Source organism: Bufo gargarizans, chromosome 2 (assembly GCF_014858855.1).
Source record: "Bufo gargarizans isolate SCDJY-AF-19 chromosome 2, ASM1485885v1, whole genome shotgun sequence".
Taxonomy (NCBI): domain Eukaryota; kingdom Metazoa; phylum Chordata; class Amphibia; order Anura; family Bufonidae; genus Bufo; species Bufo gargarizans.
In genome coordinates this window covers 329,936,272-329,956,142 of record NC_058081.1, presented here as the reverse complement: position 1 = coordinate 329,956,142, position 19,871 = coordinate 329,936,272, and the positions used below count along the sequence as shown (strand labels likewise).

At 40.7% G+C, this 19,871-nt stretch overlaps 1 protein-coding gene across 1 annotated transcript in view; it reads left to right on the top strand.

The window, feature by feature from the left end:
* OTOGL (otogelin like) overlaps positions 1-19,871 on the top strand; it is a 198,907-nt gene that overhangs the window by 52,294 nt on the left and 126,742 nt on the right. Inside the window, 6 exon segments of the mRNA XM_044277229.1 lie at positions 1,667-1,832; positions 2,866-2,940; positions 3,257-3,309; positions 6,871-7,033; positions 7,126-7,233; positions 8,841-8,979. Coding sequence (XP_044133164.1) covers positions 1,667-1,832; positions 2,866-2,940; positions 3,257-3,309; positions 6,871-7,033; positions 7,126-7,233; positions 8,841-8,979 — 704 coding nt within the window.

Below are 19,871 nucleotides of genomic sequence, written 5' to 3'. Positions count from 1 at the left end.
TAAAGCGGCCAAATTACTGATTTTGACCATTTTGGGTGGTCATCATTTTAAAATTACATACGCAAGTGATCATTTCGAGATTGCTGATGACAGACTGCTGCCTGCCGAAAAAGTGACTTGTGATGTTAGATTTCTTAGGACGTCATTTCCTTAACCCGTAGGATACCAGCGCCGTATGTGTAGGGAAAAAGAGAAAAGTAGACATACATTTCGTACGTACGTATTAGGTATCGCTGCGTCTGTATCAACTGGCTCTATAAAAATATTGCATGATCCACTCTGCCACCTAGGTGAGCGTTGTAAAAAAAGTTAATAAAAACAGTGCCAAAACAGCCATTTTCTGGTCACCTTGCCTCACAAAAAGTGTAACACCAAGTGATCAAAAAGGTATATTTCGCCCAAAATGGTACCAATCAAACCATCATCTCATCCCGCAAAAATTATCCGTGGGGGTCTGACACCTGGTACCCCCACCGATCAGCTGTTTGAGAAGGCATTTGCGGTCCTGTGAGTGCCATGGCACAGGGCCGTACATTGCATAGCGGCTTTGCTTGGTATCGCACTTAGCCCCATCGAAGAGAATGGGGCTCAGCGCGAGACAAAGAACAGCCACTGTACAATGTATGGCGCTGTGCTTGGTAAGCTGTGAGAAGGCCATGGCAGACCCCCAATGATCAGATACTGATGAACTATCCTGAGGATAGGTCATCAGTATCAAAATCTCGGAAAACCCCTTTAAAGGGAACCTGTCACCTCTACTATGCTACCCTCACTGAGCGTTTCTAAATGTTCATTGTGTTGCCCTAAACATATAAATTACACTTTTAATTTCATTTGCAGACGAATTCAATAAGTATTATGCATTTTTGTACTTCCCGCTCTATGCACAAAATCCTGGTAACAGGTTCCCTTTAAACCTTTAATACCTTAAGAACCATGCTATTAAGGGCACACATTTTTTTTAGCTTTTAGTAATTTTATTTTATTTTGAGAGGTCAGGATGGGGGTGGTAGGGGCATAAAACTCCAGCATTGTTTTTTACACCTAAGAACTTTTATACATGCTAAAAACATACGGTATTTTGCGGAGAAGGTCAATTTATGTCACTGCATTTTGGGGGCCATTACCCATTTGATCCATTGACACAGTCAAACAAGGATTGTTTTTTGGGGGACAGGTGTAGTTTTTTATTTTCTATGCACATTTTTATATAATTTTATATATGTCTATTTTATTTATGTTTTTCGTTTTTATTAAGAGGGGGTTCCCTGGTTCCTGATGATCACATGAGCACAGTGAACATTACAAATGCATTACATGATGTACATGTAGGGCAAGGTCCATTAAGAAGTTTAAAACTAATCACCCATTGGTTTAGAGGAAGTTTGGCCTGCACTCTGTGGTACAGAAGTTCCTGAAAATTTTGAATGTTGCATGGTTGGAAAAAAAGATGCCAAAATACAGTACAATAACCAATAAGAAAACTCCACTAAAACAATAGTGTTTTATGTTAATTTCTGCTGCTCTCTAATGCATATGTTTACTGTTATTAGTAACTTTCATTTTTCTCTACTCCCCAATAACTCTATATGTCTGGCCCAAAGACGTTTGACTAGGCAGATGTTACTGTAACAATTTGTATCCTTATTTGACTTCTGTCTTATAGGAGTAATATGTCGGTATGGCATGTTGTACCACCAGTGCTCCTCTTACTGTGGAAAGACCTGCTCTTCTCTTTCTCTGGGAGAAGTCTGCACTAATGAATGTATCGAAGGATGTAACTGTCCTGATGGAAAGTACTTTGATGAGTCTCTTAGTTTTTGTGTTCCAATGTAAGTTTTTGATTTTGCATCAATGTAAAGTGAATGTCAGTCTCTGAAACAATTTCTAGTTAACAATTATTAGGTTACCTAATTCTATGCTAATTTCATAATATATTGAAGCTTTGTTTTACTGATTTAAAGATCCAAATCTCCTGTGTTCTATCATCTAGGTATTGAGTTAAAAGGGTATTCCAACACATCTGAAACAATGCTTCTTAGCCTGCAAAGGGGTTTTCTGGGAGTAGAGTATTGATGACCATACCCTCAGGATATGTCATCAATGTCGCTGGGCTTTGGTCAGCCTCCTCATACCTTACCAAGCACAACACACATACATTGTTTAGCGGTTGTGCTTGGTGCAATAGACCAGGCCCATTCACTTAAATGGGTTTGGGCGGCACATGGGCCATGTAACTGATGAACAGGATGTCATTGGCCTTGAAAGAGGCTGTAGTGCTTCTCTTCAAACAGCTAATCAGTGGGGTGCCAGGAGTCAGACCCACACTGATTAGATATTGATGACCTATCCTGAGGATTGGTCAGCAACATGTTATTCCTAGAAAACCCCTTTAAAAAAATAAACAATTTTATGTTCACCTCTCTGATCCTTCTCTACCTTTATTCTGATGCTGTCCTGGTTTCTGCTACTCTCCACTTCCTGCTCCTGTTCTCAATATGGCAGGAAATGGCTGGGAATGCTGCTCAGCCAATCAGTTGTTGCAGCGATGACTTGCCTCAGTCAGTTATTGGCTGAGTGGTATTCCCAGCCATTTCCTGGTGTTTCGTGAACAGGAACAGTAATTGGAGCTCAATGGGGACCAGGGTAGCATCAGAACGATGGGGGATTGTCAGTGTATAAGCTTTTTTATTGTTTCTTAACCATTTGTAGGCCATTCAGAACATTGTTTTCAATATGCTGATATACCCCTTTGCCTGCAGCCACTGCTTACAGATGCATACAGTTGTCATTGAGTTCACACGTATTGAACCAAGCATTTTTTCAGCTTAATGTAAATGGCCTATAATTATTTCTTCTTCATAGATCAAGCTGTCGTTGTTATTATAAAGGCAGAATCTATCATCCAGGGGAAGTGATCTTGAGACAATTTGGCTCCTGGTAAGATTACATTTATATAATTAAAATATTAATAATCAGGTTGAATTAAATTGGTTGTGACAATTGGAATAAACTTCATCTTTTATATATGGTGTAAAAATAAGCTTTTATCCAAGAGTACAAAAACAGGCTCTCTGGTGCCACCTATTGGATGGATATTCCATAAGTCTATGTCTGGTCCTTTAAACAGTTCTTTTAATATGACATATAATAAGTATACAAGCCCAAACCAGAATCTTTCCCATGAGAAAAAGACGTTTCATGTGATACACTCTGCCTTATTACAGAAGTAATGATGTTTTTCTTTTTTTGCTAGCCAGTGTTTGAATGGAACAATGAGATGTACCGAAACGTCTACAACCATCACAGGTACGCTATAGCATTAAGATTAGAGGATGTCATCTGTCTTAGTTTCACAAACTGGTCAGTCATGGGGGATTTATATAGACAATGGCCCATATTTACTAATATGTCTGTGCCTAGTATTTTTCTAAAAAGTGGAGAAAATTAGTGCAATTTAGAGCAATGAAGGTTTCTAGAATTTTTACTGACTCACTTGGAAAGAAGGCAGGCTTAGTGGGAGAGGGGGGCGTGATATAAGATGCAACATTGTATACCAAAATGTCACCACAATTCTGTCATAAAATTCTGTCTCAAAGTAAGCCAACCAATAGTTGGTATAGAGTTGACAAATGTGTCTATCCCTGCACCAGATTTTTCATCCAGCCTGATAAATCTGGTGTAGATTTAGACAGCCTGTCTAAGCGTATGCCATGCATAGTTTAGTAAATCTACCCCAATGGATTTGTGTCTACTACTATAACACAAATTTCTATTAAGATTTCAAAATGTAAAACACATCAAATAGGACACTATCCATTAGCCATGTACTTCTTGAAATGCTCGGGTGCTGAATTTAATCTGTTGTGCCATAAATACTTTTAATTAGAGGTGTACACAGACAGCTGAGGGTTCCAGTGCATGAACAGTATACAGGTCCTTCTAAAAAAATTAGCATATTGTGATAAAGTTCATTATTTTCTGTAATGTACTGATAAACATTAGACTTTCATATATTTTAGATTCATTACACACCAACTGAAGTAGTTCAAGCCTTTTATTGTTTTAATATTGATGATTTTGGCATACAGCTCATGAAAACCCAAAATTCCTATCTAAAAAAATTAGCATATTTCATCCGACCAATAAAAGAAAAGTGTTTTAATACAAAAAAAGTCAACCTTCAAATAATTATGTTCAGTTATGCACTCAATACTTGGTCGGGAATCCTTTTGCAGAAATGACTGCTTCAATGCGGCGTGGCATGGAGGCAATCAGCCTGTGGCACTGCTGAGGTGTTATGGAGGCCCAGGATGCTTCGATAGAGGCCTTAAGCTCATCCAGAGTGTTGGGTCTTGCGTCTCTCAACTTTCTCTTCCCAATATCCCACAGATTCTCTATGGGGTTCAGGTCAGGAGAGTTGGCAGGCCAATTGAGCACAGTAATACCATGGTCAGTAAACCATTTACCAGTGGTTTTGGCACTGTGAGCAGGTGCCAGGTCATGCTGAAAAATGAAATCTTCATCTCCATAAAGCTTTTCAGCAGATGGAAGCATGAAGTGCTCCAAAATCTCCTGATAGCTAGCTGCATTGACCCTGCCCTTGATAAAACACAGTGGACCAACACCAGCAGCTGACATGGCACCCCAGACCATCACTGACTGTGGGTACTTGACACTTGACTTCAGGCATTTTGGCATTTCCCTCTCCCCAGTCTTCCTCCAGACTCTGGCACCTTGATTTCCGAATGACATGCAAAATTTGCTTTCATCCGAAAAAAGTACTTTGGACCACTGAGCAACAGTCCAGTGCTGCTTCTCTGTAGCCCAGGTCAGGCGCTTCTGCTGCTGTTTCTGGTTCAAAAGTGGCTTGACCTGGGGAATGCGGCACCTGTAGCCCATTTCCTGCACACGCCTGTACATGGTGGCTCTGGATGTTTCTACTCCAGACTCAGTCCACTGCTTCCGCAGGTCCTCCAAGGTCTGGAATCGGTCCTTCTCCACAATCTTCCTCAGGGTCCGGTCACCTCTTCTCGTTGTGCAGCGTTTTCTGCCACACATTTTCCTTCCCACAGAGGTGCCTTGATACAGCACTCTGGGAACAGCCTATTCGTTCAGAAATTTCTTTCTGGCCTTCTGGACAGCAGTCAGGTCGGCAGTCTTACCCATGATTGCGGTTTTGAGTAATGTTTTTAAAAGCCTCAGGAATCTTTTGCAGGTGTTTAGAGTTACTTAGTTGATTCAGATGATTAGGTTAATAACTCGTTTAGAGAACCTTTTCATGATATGCTAATTTTTTTAGATAGGAATTTTGGGTTTTCATGAGCTGTATGCCAAAATCATCAATATTAAAAACAATAAAAGGCTTGAACTACTTCAGTTGTGTGTAATGAATCTAAAATATATGAAAGTCTAATGTTTATCAGTACATTACAGAAAATAATGAACTTTATCACAATATGCTAATTCTTTTAGAAGGACCTGTATGCTGTTCAATAGCTCATCATAGAGCTCTTGCCAATCAATAATTGAGCGTCATTACACTTATTAGCTCAGTCTTTTATGTGCAATCTAATATGCAAGTCGGAATCTGCTTTTACGCTGGGGCTACAGCAATCTTGGCTGTGAAAAACATCACAAGATTGAAGGATGCTGTGCAACAATTCAGCCGCTGAATTAAATTGGGTCAATTAGGACATGCAAATAGCTGCAGCAGAATCACAGAAAAAACAACATTGCTAGATTTTTTGAGAAAATAGGGTCCTAGTAATCACCAGCAGGGTATACTTTTTGCACCTTTTTCCCCAAAAAAAAACTAAAGCAAGTTTTCCTGATTTAATAATCAGTGTACCAAACCTGTGACTTCTCATTGTTTAAATAGGCTTCATAATAAAATGTCTGGTAAACGACGGAGTGGCAATGGGTAGAGTAGTTGGAAACAAAAAAAAATAAAGAATGTGGGGGTCTGTGGTACTGCATGCAGCAGCATAGTCAGCACCAGCTGTCCGACCAGTTGTAATAGCAGGCCACAGTTCTTCTTGCTTTCGCTGGGTGACAGATTTTTATTGTGGAGAAAGAGGATGACATTGTGGACAGGATGGCTTATTCATAATCTCAATCACAGCAAGATGATGTTGATGTAACCTATGAGTCTGACACCATGTCTTTGAGAAAGGGTTCAGCGCATCCCTCCTGCTTGTCCTCCCTGAGGCTCCAGAGAGAAGCCTTTCATTTACATCATCTCTGTTTTCATTGTGATGCTTCTGCCTCGATTTCTACTGCCATACTGTACTACTGCTGCTCCGGAAAAAGGGAGAATTTCTGGAATGCTTATTCAGAACAAGCCAATGCTTTTTCTAACCATGCACTGTATGTATAAACACAGCTGGTATCTGACCCTGTTAAGGAATACGTTTTGAACTGCTTGTTCCGAACAAACTATTTCCTATTATGATACTACTTTGTGAGAATAAACATGGGCAGGCATCTGTCCCATTAAGATATAGATTTTAGACTACTTGTTGAGAACAAGCCACTGCCTTTTCTGATACTACCGTGTGTATAAACATTGTCAGACAGCCGCCTCCAATAATGGACAATTTTTTGATTTTTTTTTAAAGTGCTATTACATAGTGTATTACATAGGCTGTTTGTTAACACCATCAACAATGCATTTACCCATTGTCATATATGTCACCACCACTCTCAATTGGTGTAGGTTCAATTTGCGTCAAGTTTATTTGTACCCAAATCAAATCTTCCAACTGATTAAAATTAGACCTGAAATTAGTTTCAAGAAATCTCTATACATAACACATTTGTAATTTAGTGTCCTAAATTCCATATTATCATTATTATTTTATATTGAAGGTCACACCTGTCCAGAAGGAAAGATATACTTTGATTGCAGAAACCCTGTACTGGGCTTACCATCTGCTGGTGTCAACTGTGAAGTTACATGTGCAAACCTGGCTATGAATTTTACATGTGTCCCATCACCACTATGTGCCAGTGGTTGCATTTGTCCACCAGGGTAAGTAGTAATGCTAATAACCTAGCATAAGCTATGTACACATATGTTCTTTAATGCATATGAATACTTTTATGTTTTATCTATTTTTGTAGCATGGCAGAGTATAAAGGGAAATGCTATGTACCAGATAGCTGTCCATGTACATGGAAGGACTGGGAATACTTGTCTGGGGAAGTGATATCTACACCATGTTATACATGGTAGGTATAATGTTTGGAAATAAAAATAATTTTCACAATCTCAAAAGCATTGTTTGGATGGACTGTTGCTATAAAAAGCATATAATAAAAAAAAGCTCTTAAAAAAACAAAAATTTGCATCAATTTTTCCTAAAGGAGCTTTTCATGACTTTTACGACTCCATACAACTACTTACGTGCTCTACATAACGAGAAAGTTAGAATTGAAGAATCATAGGGCTCATAAAAAATAAGTTCATGTGCATGAGCCCTAAAAGTAATCTCACTGGTGTATACAGGGGGAGATTTATCAAACTGGTGTAAAGGAAACTGATTTAGTTACCATAGAAACCAATAAGATTCCACCTTTAATTCAGAGCTCATCCCTTAGACCAGTTTGATAAATCTGCCCCACAAAGTCTATATTACAAGAGTGCAGTTAATATTAAGGTTTGCGGTAGTTACAAGCTTTGGGTGTCAGGTCATCAGTAGTGCCCCTTTCAGCAGGAATACACACACCCCTAAATCCAGCCCTAGGTCAGACGCCACTAGGAAGAAATCTCAGGCTATTTGAATCTACAAAAAGAAGAAACAGAGGCAGATAGTGAAAAAAACTCAGTGCTTTTAATCCATTAGTAGCAGTTTCGGCTATTCCTTAGCCTTCTTCAAGCATGTGGTGTAAATATAAAGCAATGTTTTACGGAGAATCCTCAGCATGTATATTACCAGGAAAATGTATGGACCATGTCAAAGTTTGAAGGCAGCAGAAAACCAGCTGCAGCTATGCCGCTGATAAAGTAGCCCGTTTCGAGTGTATGTGTTTTTTTTTTTTTTGCAGCAGTGGATTTCGATTAGATCTACTAGGTATGGCCATACATATAGGGTGCTTTAATATATTGAGGTCAGATTGCATCTTTTACGAATGGTTATCACCAAATCACAGATCCATCTCTTTACAGTATCAGAATGTATGGGCTCCGATGAGCCGTAGTTAGTTAATCGCGAAGTCGTGTGTGATTTTGTTGAATAACTTTGGTAATTGATTTTTAAAGTGTAAAACCACTTTAAAATGTGAAACCGAACTCGACTTCGGTTCTGACTGGTTTTGAACTAGTTCCAAAGTTTTGAACGGAGTGACTTCGGATGTAGCATCCGAAGTTTGCTTTGCTTATTACTACTTGGTATGCTGGCTGCAGCACTCACCAGAGCGCCGTTGTCTCTTCAAACAGCTGATTGGATGGAGTGCTGGGAGTTGGATCCCCATAGATCAGATACTGATGACCATTCCTGAGGATATACCATCAATACTGAACTCCCACAAAACTACTTTAGGCAAGGTCTACACGGCGACACTGGTCACAGCCAAGATTGCTGAGCAGCGGTGATTCCATAGAAATGAATGGGATCTCCGCGGCAGTGGCAAGAAACAAAAGGCTACCTTCACGCATGAACTCCTTGTTGGAGTTTTATTGTGATTCTGCAATGATTTTTTAATCTCTGTGGAAATAGTGGTGAAATAGTAAAAAAACGGAGTCATCTGAATATGCACAACATTGCAGTTACATATGTGTCTGGTCAAATCTTGCACTGCATTACTCAGCCTCTTGTTCAATGTCTTGTTCCTTGCAGTGTTTGTAAAAGAGGAATTTTTAACTGCACCAGTTATCCTTGTCCTTCAGTGTGCACTGTATATGGTGATCGCCATTACTACACTTTTGATGGTCTGGAATATGATTATGTCAGTGACTGTCAAGCATTTCTAGTAAAGGTAAGGATTCAATGATTTTTATGTTTTTCTTTCATTCCCCTATGTGAATTATGTGAACATAGCCTTATACTTCACCTTCTTTTATAATCCAGCGAGGATTTGCACAGTATATATATTTTTTGATACAGTTTAATGCAGTGTACTACACGTTTCCACACAACTGGGGCTGCAGGGCACCTGTATGGCATACTTTATGTTTGCCCACTAAAGTAGTTTTCCAGAAGTAATATTTTGATCAATATATGATTGGTGGGGTTCTGACACTTAGCACCACCACAATCAGATCTATGAAGCACTGCAGCTTCCTCTCAGCATACCAAGCACAGCGCTGTTCATTGTATAGTGGCTGTACTTGGTATCGCAGGCCAGGCCCATTTACTTGAATGGCACTGAGCAACACCTAGGCCATGTGACTAATGAATGTGGGCTTCAAACAGCTGATTGGTGGTGGTGCCAGGAATCATTCCATGTGCCAAAATGTTTGAAGATAGGCCATACATTTAAAAGGTCTGGAATAACTCCTTCAAAGGCTATGGACACCTGCTGGGCATTTTCTTTTATGATTGCATTTTACTCATTTTGGACTAAAAAATATTTTTTCAATTGGTCTTTATTAAAAATGTTCAGCCATTTTTTGAGTTAGAGTATCACTTCTTATTCCTTTCAGCTGACGGCTCATGTGAAACCTTATCTCTGATCTCCTGACCTCATAAACACTTATTTAAAGTGTAACTACCGTTTCATTTTTATACCCTAATGGTATAGTACACCCTGCTGTATAAATGCTTTTTTGCTTTAAAATTTTCCCTGTACTGAACATATTGCTGTCATTCTGGTATTGTCTGAAAGCTTGGAATGTCAAACAATACAAATCCCATATCTTTAGCTGGTACCAAACCAGAGATATGAGCAGCTAAAGCAGCCCCCCCTCCCTGTCAGTGTGGAGGAGAATGAGGGAACAGCTGCAGAGCTGACATTTGACTATTAGGAGGCTAAAACACGTGCTTTCTTACTGATTTCATGTAATTGCAGGGCTTGTCTATGGTTAGCTGTATGTGAGAGTATACACACTGCTCTGAGATAGTGGGGGAGGTTATCTGCATTCTGATTGTCTTGTATGTCTCTGGTTAGCTGGATGTGAGAGGATACACACTGCTCTGGGGTAGTGGGGGAAGGTATCTGCATTCTGATTTGGTCTTGTCTGTCTCTGGTTAGCTGGATGTGAGAGGATACACACTGCTCTGGTGTAGTGAGGGATGTTATCTGCATTCTGATTGGTCTTGTCTGTCTCTGGTTAGCTGGATGTGAGAGGATGCATATTGCTCTGGGGTAGTGGGGGAAGTTATCTGCATTCTGATTGGTCTTGTCTGTCTTTGGTTAGCTGGATATGAGAGGATACACACTGCTCTGGGGTAGTGGGAAAGTTATCTGCATTCTGATTGGTCTTATCTGTCTTTGGTTAGCTGGATGTGGGAGGATACACACTGCTCTGGGGTAGTGGGGGAGGTTAACTGAAAAATAAAGCTTCATGAATATCTTCCCTTCAGCATCACATATGTTAGGAATTTCATTTTTGGTAGTGAAATGACAGTAACACTTTAAGCCATATTCTTATAAGTTTGATCAGGGGGGGGGGGGGGGGCACCCTTCCCATGACAAACTCTAACCTAACCCCTCCCTACACCTCTACTTTTAAAGCCATACTTGGAAAACATTACATACAGCGCTTCAATCCAGTGATGTCTCCTTTGATGTAGATGTTCTCTTTCCCCTCATCTTCTATTTTTGGACCAGAAAGCCATGATGATTTCTTTCAGCCATCTCTTGTCTCTGCAGAGTTTGACACACAGACATCTTAGTTTCCTACTTTTCCATCATCCTCCCATCTTCTGCCACCCCCAATAATGTGTCCACAGTGCCCCCCAATACTGTACTGCAGAAACAGATAATCCCCTTGAAAATACTAGTACCACACAGATAGTGCCCCCTTCAATAATTAGTGGCACACAGTCATGTCATTGTCATTGTGTAATAAGCTCATTTGCATTGGCGTATTACACAAGCCAATGCAAAGTAATTGGGGAAGAATGATCACTACCACAGTCATTCTGCCTTCATTCCTCCTCCTGCCCCCAGGTATAGGGGCCCTGCAATAACCAGTAAGTGCTTTCCTTCACTGCAGAGGCCTGCACTCACTGATTATTACCGCCTCCTGCCCCCAGATATAGGAGCCCTGCAATAACCAGTAAGTGCTTTTCTTCAATGCAGGGGATGGCACTCACTGGTTATTACCGCCTCCTGCCATTATAGGGGCCCTGCAATAACTAGTAAGCGCTTTCCTTCACTGCAGAGGCATGCACTCACTGGTTATTATCACTTCCTGCCGTTATAGGGGCCCTGCAATAACCAGTAAGCACTTTCCTTCACTGCAGAGGCCTGCACTCACTGATTATTACCTCCTCCTGCCCCCAGTTATAGGAGCCCTGCAATAACCAGTAAGCACTTTCCTTCACTGCAGAGGCCTGCACTCACTGATTATTACCTCCTCCTGCCCCCAGTTATAGGAGCCCTGCAATAACCAGTAAGCACTTTCCTTCACTGCAGAGGCCTGTACTCACTGATTATTACCTCCTCCTGCCCCCAGTTATAGGGGCACTGCAATAACCAGTAAGCACTTTCCTACACTGCAGAGGCCTGCACTCACTGATTATTACCTCCTCCTGCCCCCAGTTATAGGAGCCCTGCAATAAATAGTTAGCACTTTAACTTACTAGTGGGGAAGACGCTCATTGGTTAACCCTTTAATGACCAGACACTTTTTAGTGATTAAGCACCAGTGGTTCAAATGGCTATAACTATCTTATTTGTTGAACTACCAAAATAATTTTTGCAAAATTTTTTTTACGTGACACATAGGGCTTTATAATTAATTTTTTTGTAGTTTTATTTGGGAAAAATATAGAAAACATTTTTTAAAAATATTTGTTTTCAAACTATAGCTCCTTATTCTTTAAATATGTACACTGACACCAAAATAAATTATTATAATTAGTTCCCTATTTTGTGTAGGCCATTTTGTTATGTAATATGTATAGTTTCATGTGAATGGGGCAGTAATGGTGACTATTTTGGTTGGTGTGGGTGTTTTTTCTTTTATGAATTTTATTCATTTTTGATCTTTTTTTAACTTAATTTTTTATATATTTCTGCTACATGATATGTCCCCCAAGAGGTCATAAAAAGACCTTTGCGGAACACTGACCCTTTTTTTTTATTTGCACCTTTTTATTTATACTTTTTACTTTTTTTTGTATTTTATTAATATTTTATTGTATTATTTTTTTATAATTGGTTTATTACTTTTTTTTTTTTTTTTATATATATATTTTTGCTACATAAAATGTCCCCCAAGAGGTCATAAAAAGACTGTTGGGGGACAATGAACACTTTATTATTTTGCACGTTTTCCTTTTTATTTTTTTATTTTATTTGCATTTTATTTATTTAAATTTTATATTTTATTTGTTGGGGGACAGTGAACACTTTTTTTTCGCGCTTTCTTTTTTTTCTTTTTATGGTATTTTATTTTTTCTTAATATTCTATTTTTTGTCCACATAATATCTTATGTCTTTTTTTCTTTTATTTGTATTTTACTATACACTGCCCGTCCCCAAAAAAAAGTTGCCACCAAAAATATTTCGTGGGACCGCCTTTAGCTATGATTACGGCACGCATTCGATGTGGCATTGTTTCGATAAGCTTCTGCAATGTCACAAGATTTATTTCCATCCAGTGTTGCATACATTTTTCACCAAGATCTTGCATTGATGATGGTAGAGTCTGACTGCTGCGCAAAACCTTCTCCAGCACATCCCAAAAATTCTCAATGAGGTTAAGTTCTGGACATTGTGGTGGCCAATCCATGTGTGAAAATGATGTCTCATGCTCCCTGAACCACTCTTTCACAATTTGAGCCCGATGAATCCTGGCATTGTCATCTTGGAATATGCCTGTGCCATCAGGGAACAAAAAAATCCATTGATGGAATAACCTGGTCATTCAGTATGTTCAGGTAGTCAGCTGACCTCATTCTTGGAGCACATACAGTTACTGAACCTAGTCCTGACCAACTGCAGCAACCCCAGATCATAGCACTGCCCCCAGAGGCTTGTACAGTAGGCACTAGGCATGATGGGTGCATCACTTCATCTTCCTCTCTTCTTACCCTGATGTGCCCATCACTCCTGGAGCAGGGTAAATGTGGACTCATCAGACCACATGACCTTCTTTCATTGCTCCAGAGTCCATTCTTTGTGCTCAGTAGCAAATGGAAGCCTTTTTTTTCTGGTTTGCCTCACTGATTAGTGGTTTTCTTACGGCTACACAGCTGTTCAGTCCCAATCCCTTGAGTTCCCTTTGCATGTGGAAATGCTCTTACTTTCACTATTAAACATAACCCTGACTTCTGTTGTTTTTCTTCGATTTGATTTCACCAAACGTTTAAGTGATCGCTGATCACGATCATTCAGGATTTTTTTCCCGCCACATTCTTCCTCGAATACGATGGGTCCCCACTATCCTTCCAGTTTTTAATAAAGTGTTGGACAGTTCTTAACCCAATTTTAGTAGTTTCTGCAATCTCCTTAGATGTTTTCTCTGCTTGATGCATGCCAATGATTTGACCCTTCTCAAACAGACTGACATTTCTTCCACGACCACGAGATGTGTCTTTCGACATGGTTGTTTAAGAAATGAGAAGCAACTCATTGCACCGGTTCGGGTTAAATAACTTGTTGCCAGCTGAAATATAATCACCCATGCAGTAATTATCCAATAGGAGGCTCATAACTATTGGCAACTTTTTTTGGGACAAGCAGTGTATTTTTATTTACAAACCGGATTCCCAAAAAGTTGGGACACTATACAAATCGTGAATAAATACTGAATGCAATGATGTGGAGGTGCCAACTTCTAATATTTTATTCAGAATAGAACATAAATCACGGAACAAAAGTTTAAAATGAGAAAATGTACCATTTTAAGGGAAAAATATGTTGAATCAGAATTTCATGGTGTCAACAAATCCCCAAAAAGTTGGGACAAGGCCATTTTCACCACTGTGTGGCATCTCCCCTTCTTCTTACAACACTCAACAGACGTCTGGGGACCGAGGAGACCAGTTTCTCAAGTTTAGAAATAGGAATGCTCTCCCATTCTTGTCTAATACAGGCCTCTAACTGTTCAATCGTCTTGGGCCTTCTTTGTTGCACCTTCCTCTTTATGATGCGCCAAATGTTCTCTATAGGTGAAAAATCTGGACTGCAGACTGGCCATTTCAGTACCCAGATCCTTCTCCTACGCAGCCATGATGTTGTGATTGATGCAGAATGTGGTCTGGCATTATCTTGTTGAAAAATGCAGGGTCTTCCCTGAAAGAGATGATGTCTGGATGGGAGCATATGTAGTTCTAGAACCTGAATGTATTTTTCTGCATTGATGGTGCCTTTCCAGACATGCAAGCTGCCCATGCCACACGCACTCATGCAACCCCATACCATCAGAGATGCAGGCTTCTGAATTGAGCATTGATAACAACTTGGGTTGTCCTTGTCCTCTTTGGTCCGGATGACATGGCGTCCCAGATTTCCAAAAAGAACTTCGAATCGTGACTCGTCTGACCACAGAACAGTCTTCCGTTTGGCTACACTCCATTTTAAATGATCCCTGGCCCAGTGAAAACGCCTGAGCTTGTGGATCTTGCTTAGAAATGGCTTCTTCTTTGCACTGTAGAGTTTTAGCTGGCAACGGCGGATGGCACGGTGGATTGTGTTCACTGACAATGGTTTCTGGAAGTATTCCTGAGCCCATTCTGTGATTTCCTTTACAGTAGCATTCCTGTTTGTGGTGCAGTGTCGTTTAAGGGCCCGGAGATCACGGGCATCCAGTATGGTTTTGCAGCCTTGACCCTTACGCACAGAGATTGTTCCAGATTCTCTGAATCTTCGGATGATGTTCTGCACAGTTGATGATGATAGATGCAAAGTCTTTGCAATTTTTCGCTGGGTAATACCTTTCTGATATTGCTCCACTATCTTTCTGCGCAACATTGTGGGAATTGGTGATCCTCTACCCATCTTGGCTTCTGAGAGACACTGCCACTCTGAGAAGCTCTTTTTATACCCAATCATGTTGCCAATTGACCTAATTAGTGTTAATTGGTCTTCCAGCTCTTCGTTATGCTCAAATTTACTTTTTCCAGCCTCTTATTGCTACTTGTCCCAACTTTTTGGGGATTTGTTGACACCGTGAAATTTTGAATCAACATATTTTTCCTTTAAAATGATACATTTACTCGGATTAAACGTTTGATCTGTCATCTACGTTCTATTACAAATAAAATATTGACATTTGCCATCTCCACATCATTGCATTCAGTTTTTATTCGCGATTTGTTTAGTGTCCCAACTTTTTGGGAATCCGGTTTGTAGTTTTCAAAAATATTTTTTTTAAAAATTTTTTTATAACTTTCTTTTATCTATTTTTTCCACATAATTTGTCCACAAGAGGTCACTGAAAGACCTTTGGGAGACAATGAGAGACTTTTTTTGTACTATTTCCACTGTAAGGCCCCTTTCACACAAGCGAGTATTCCACGCGGGTACAGTGTGTGATGCAAACACATTGCACCCGCACGGAATCCGGACCCAGTCATTTCAATGGGGCTGTGTACATGTGCGTTGGTTTTCACGCATGTTCTATATGGCCCCTTAAAAGTGAATGGAGCTGCGTGAAAATTGCATCGCATCCGCAAGCAAGTGCATTTGCAATGCGTTTTTCACGGATGGTTGCTAAGAGATGTTGTTTGTATACATTCAGTTTTTTATCAAGCGTGTGCAAAACTCCTCAAATTGCATTGCACCCGTTCAATACAAACTGAACAACTGAACTCCATCGCAGGCAAAACTGAATGACTTTGCCTGCGAAATCGCATATTTTTCACTGAACGCATTCGCAACGCATCCGGACCTATTCCAGACACGGTCGTCTGCAAGGGGCCTAACTGGGGCATCCAAAGGAGCCCCAGTTACAGGGGAAACCAGGGGTTTGTAGAAGGCAGAGCCGATCAGGGTTTCCTGACCCTGCAGCTCTGCGCTCCTCTGCCCCAAGCCGCTCATCGAGCCGCTCATTAATCCAAGGAGAAGGCAGAAGCACTGACAAATTGCTTCTGCCTTCTCCTCAGCTCTCTCACTATCACTTCCAGCAGGTGGCCTGACCTGCTCCTGCTACAGTGTAGGAGGTGTCATCCATCGCCGTGCGGCACTGCGGGCAGAAACACAGCTGATAGCATAATTTTTTATTATCTTTATTTACTTATTATTTTAATTATTTAAAATATTTAAAAGGCAACAATTATATCTCCTGATTTAACCCTCCAGGTGCTAAACTGTTCAAATTGTATATCCATTGGCTTTCTGCCCGTGACATTTGTTTAATATAATCACCCTCCCCCGTTTATTTTATCTGGCTGTATTTTTTTCTATTTCTTTATAGTTTTGGGTGACTGTCAAATTTCTTTTTTATGTTGTTGATATGTTCACATATCCTTATTTGCAATGCACGCTTTGTTCTCCCTACATAAATATTTTTGCAGGGACACTTTAAAAAATATATCACTCCCATCGACTTACAGATGATGTAATTATGGATTTTAAATTTCACTTCCCTATTCTCTACATTAAAATCGGGCTGGTGCTTACAGTATTTTGTTGCGGCATGTTTTGCATCCTGAACAGGGATAAAAACCTTTCAGTGATATACGTGATTAAAAATAAGTCTCTGGCAGAGTGACCTTAGTGTTAACAGTGCCCCCGATAGTAATAATGTCCCCCATTGTGCCCCAGAATAATACCCACATAGTGCCGATATTAGTAATCATGTTCCCTATAGTCCCTCAGTAGTAATAACGCCCACTATAATGTCTCCCAGTAGTAATACTTCCCCTTGTAATGTGTGCCAGTAGAAAAAATGCCTTCTAATGTGTGCCAGTAAAAAAATAACCCTTATAATGTGTGCCAGTACAAAAAAAACCTTACAATGTGCGTCAGTACAAAAAATAACCCTTAGGCCTCTTGCATAGGAACGTGTGCGCCCCGTGGCCGTGCTGCGGCCTAAAAGAATTGCACGAACACCCACCGTGGGCAGCCGCAACGGATCACGGAGCCATTCGCTTTAATGGGTCCGCGATCCGGCCGTTCCGCAAAAAGGTAGGACATGTTCTATGTTTTTGAGGAACAGAAGTACTGGACAAAACCCCACGGAAGCACTCCGTAGTGCTTCCGTAGGGTTCCGTTCCGCTTCTCCGTATTTGCGGACCCATTGAAGTGGCTGGGTCTGCATCTGTGATTCGGAATGCACACGGAACTGTGTCCGTGTATTGCGGATCCGCAAATGCGGTCCGCAATACGGCCACGGAGCACACACGTTTGTGTGCAATAAGCCTTATAATGTGTGCCAGTACAATAATGCCCCTTTTATAATGTGTACCAGTACAAAAAAGTCCCCTGATAATGTGTGCAAATAACACAGTACAAATAAATATTCCCTTATGTGTGCCAGTACAAAAAATACCCCCTTAGAACATGTACAAGTAGAAAAATGCCCCTGTATGTGTGCCAATACAAAAAAGTGCCCCTTCTATGTGCCAGTACAAAAATATTCCCTTATAATGTGTGCCAGTACAAAAAATACTGCCTTTTTGGTGCCCCAGTGGAACTAATGTCTTCATAGTGGCACACCTTTTAATGTGTGCCAGTACAAAAAAATGACCCTTTTTAGTGCCCCCAATGTCCCCATATGGCGTCCCTCAGATATGAAATACTTACCTCCATCCGGCTGTCATTGATTTGGTGCAGGACACAGGACTCTTCTGGTCTCTGCCTTTAGCTGTATGCACCCCATCTCAGACGACGTAATGATGATGAAGTCATGATGTTTCCTGCGACATCCTGAAGCCTATCAGAGGAAATGGCAGGGCAGGGAGACATCGCTCCAGTGCCCTACCTCAGCATTCAACTGTAGTGCTGTCCTGGCCGATACAGTTGAATATGCAGAGATGAGAACTTTCACAATGGAAGCGCTCACTTGCCCACAGCCCTGCTGCCGCCCGGCACTTGTCCCTACCTGGCGCTGCTTGAGGCAATCGCCTCACCCTGCCTAATTGGTGGTGTGCCCCTGCGTTTGATGACAGTTAAGCTATAATGAATGTTCATGAGGTCAGGAGATCAGACATAACGCTTCACATGAGCCATCAGCTGACGGGAATAAAAAGTGATATTCTGCAAACAGACAGATTTTTTAACTCTTGTAACACAAAAATGGAACTTTTTAAAGGGCTTCTGTCAGCCCACTAAACCGTTTTTTTTTTGTTTTGTTTACTAATAATCCCTACTGTGAGCTGTGCATACATAAGTTAAATAATCATTTTGGTTCAGTAGAATTTGATAAAAAGCTATTTTTAAAATATGCAAATTACCTTGCTACCAGCAAGTAGGGCGGCTACTTGCTGGTAGCAGCCGCATCCTCTGATCCTAATGACGCCCCCTCCGCATTGTGATTGACAGGGCCAGCGATGGGGATCGTTCTCTGCTGGCCCTGCCTGTTTGCATTCAAAATCTGGCGCCTGCGCCGCGGCCGTACCTATCTTCAATCTGCGCAGGCACACTGAGAGGCGGCCGCTCGCTCGGCCGCTCCATCCTGCGCCGATGACGTCACATCTACACCCGGCGTGGGCGCATTAAGGATTGAGCGGCCGCCTCTCCGTGCGCCTGCGCAGATTGAAGATAGGTACAGCCGCGGCGCAGGCGCCAGATATTGAATGTAAACAGGCAGGGCCAGCAGAGAACGATTCCGTTCCCTGGCCCTGTCAATCACAATGCGGAGGGGGCGTCATTAGGATCGGAGGATGCGGCTGCTACCAGCAAGTAGCCGCCCTACTTGCTGGTAGCAAGGTAATTAGCATATTTTAAAAATAGCTTTTTATCAAATTCTACTGAACCAAAATGATTATTTAACTTATGTATGCACAGCTCGCAGTATAGGGATTATTAGTAAACAAAAAATAAAAAACGGTTTAGTGGGCTGACAGAAGCCCTTTAATAAACACCAATTGAAAAAATATGTTTTTGCCCAATATGAGTAAGATGCAATCATAAAAGAAATTGCCCCGAAGGTGTCCATAGTCTTTAATCTCAAGAGTTCCAGGTTATTAAACTTTTATTATAATTTATTTTCTAAACAAAGATAACTGGAATATATCACACAGAGCAATAAGCAGATACAATGCTGAGCTTTGCTTTGAAGGCAAAGCCATGTTTTCTGTTCCAGATATTCTCAACACCATTTTCTAAATCAAACAATGCACAAAAATGCAAGATTAATCTTGGCTTTTTTATTAGTTTGCGTCCCTGCCAACATGCCGTCCTGCTACAAGTAATTGAAATGTCAGAACTTTTCAATCATTGCTGCTTAATAAAAAAATAATGCTAGTATCGAATAACGCAAACAATGCAACGAAATAATGGAGCCATTTTCCCCGCTGTGTGCAATCAGACTTTCATTTTCTTAAGGTAAAAAGTCAGCCGTGGAAGCGTAAGTGATTAAGGAAAGAAAGACATAAAGCATTAACAATTCAATAGTGAATTTGCTGCTGAAATTGTAACCAGTGATGAGTGAGCAGTGCCTTTCAGAACATTTTCAATTTTAATGATAGACATTTTATATGTGCTGCCTGAAGCCTTAGCTATATACAGTATCTGCAAATAGCAGGATTAGTGATAATCCACCAAAAGTGAAATGTATTGAATAGAAACTGACATAGTATAGGCATGCATTG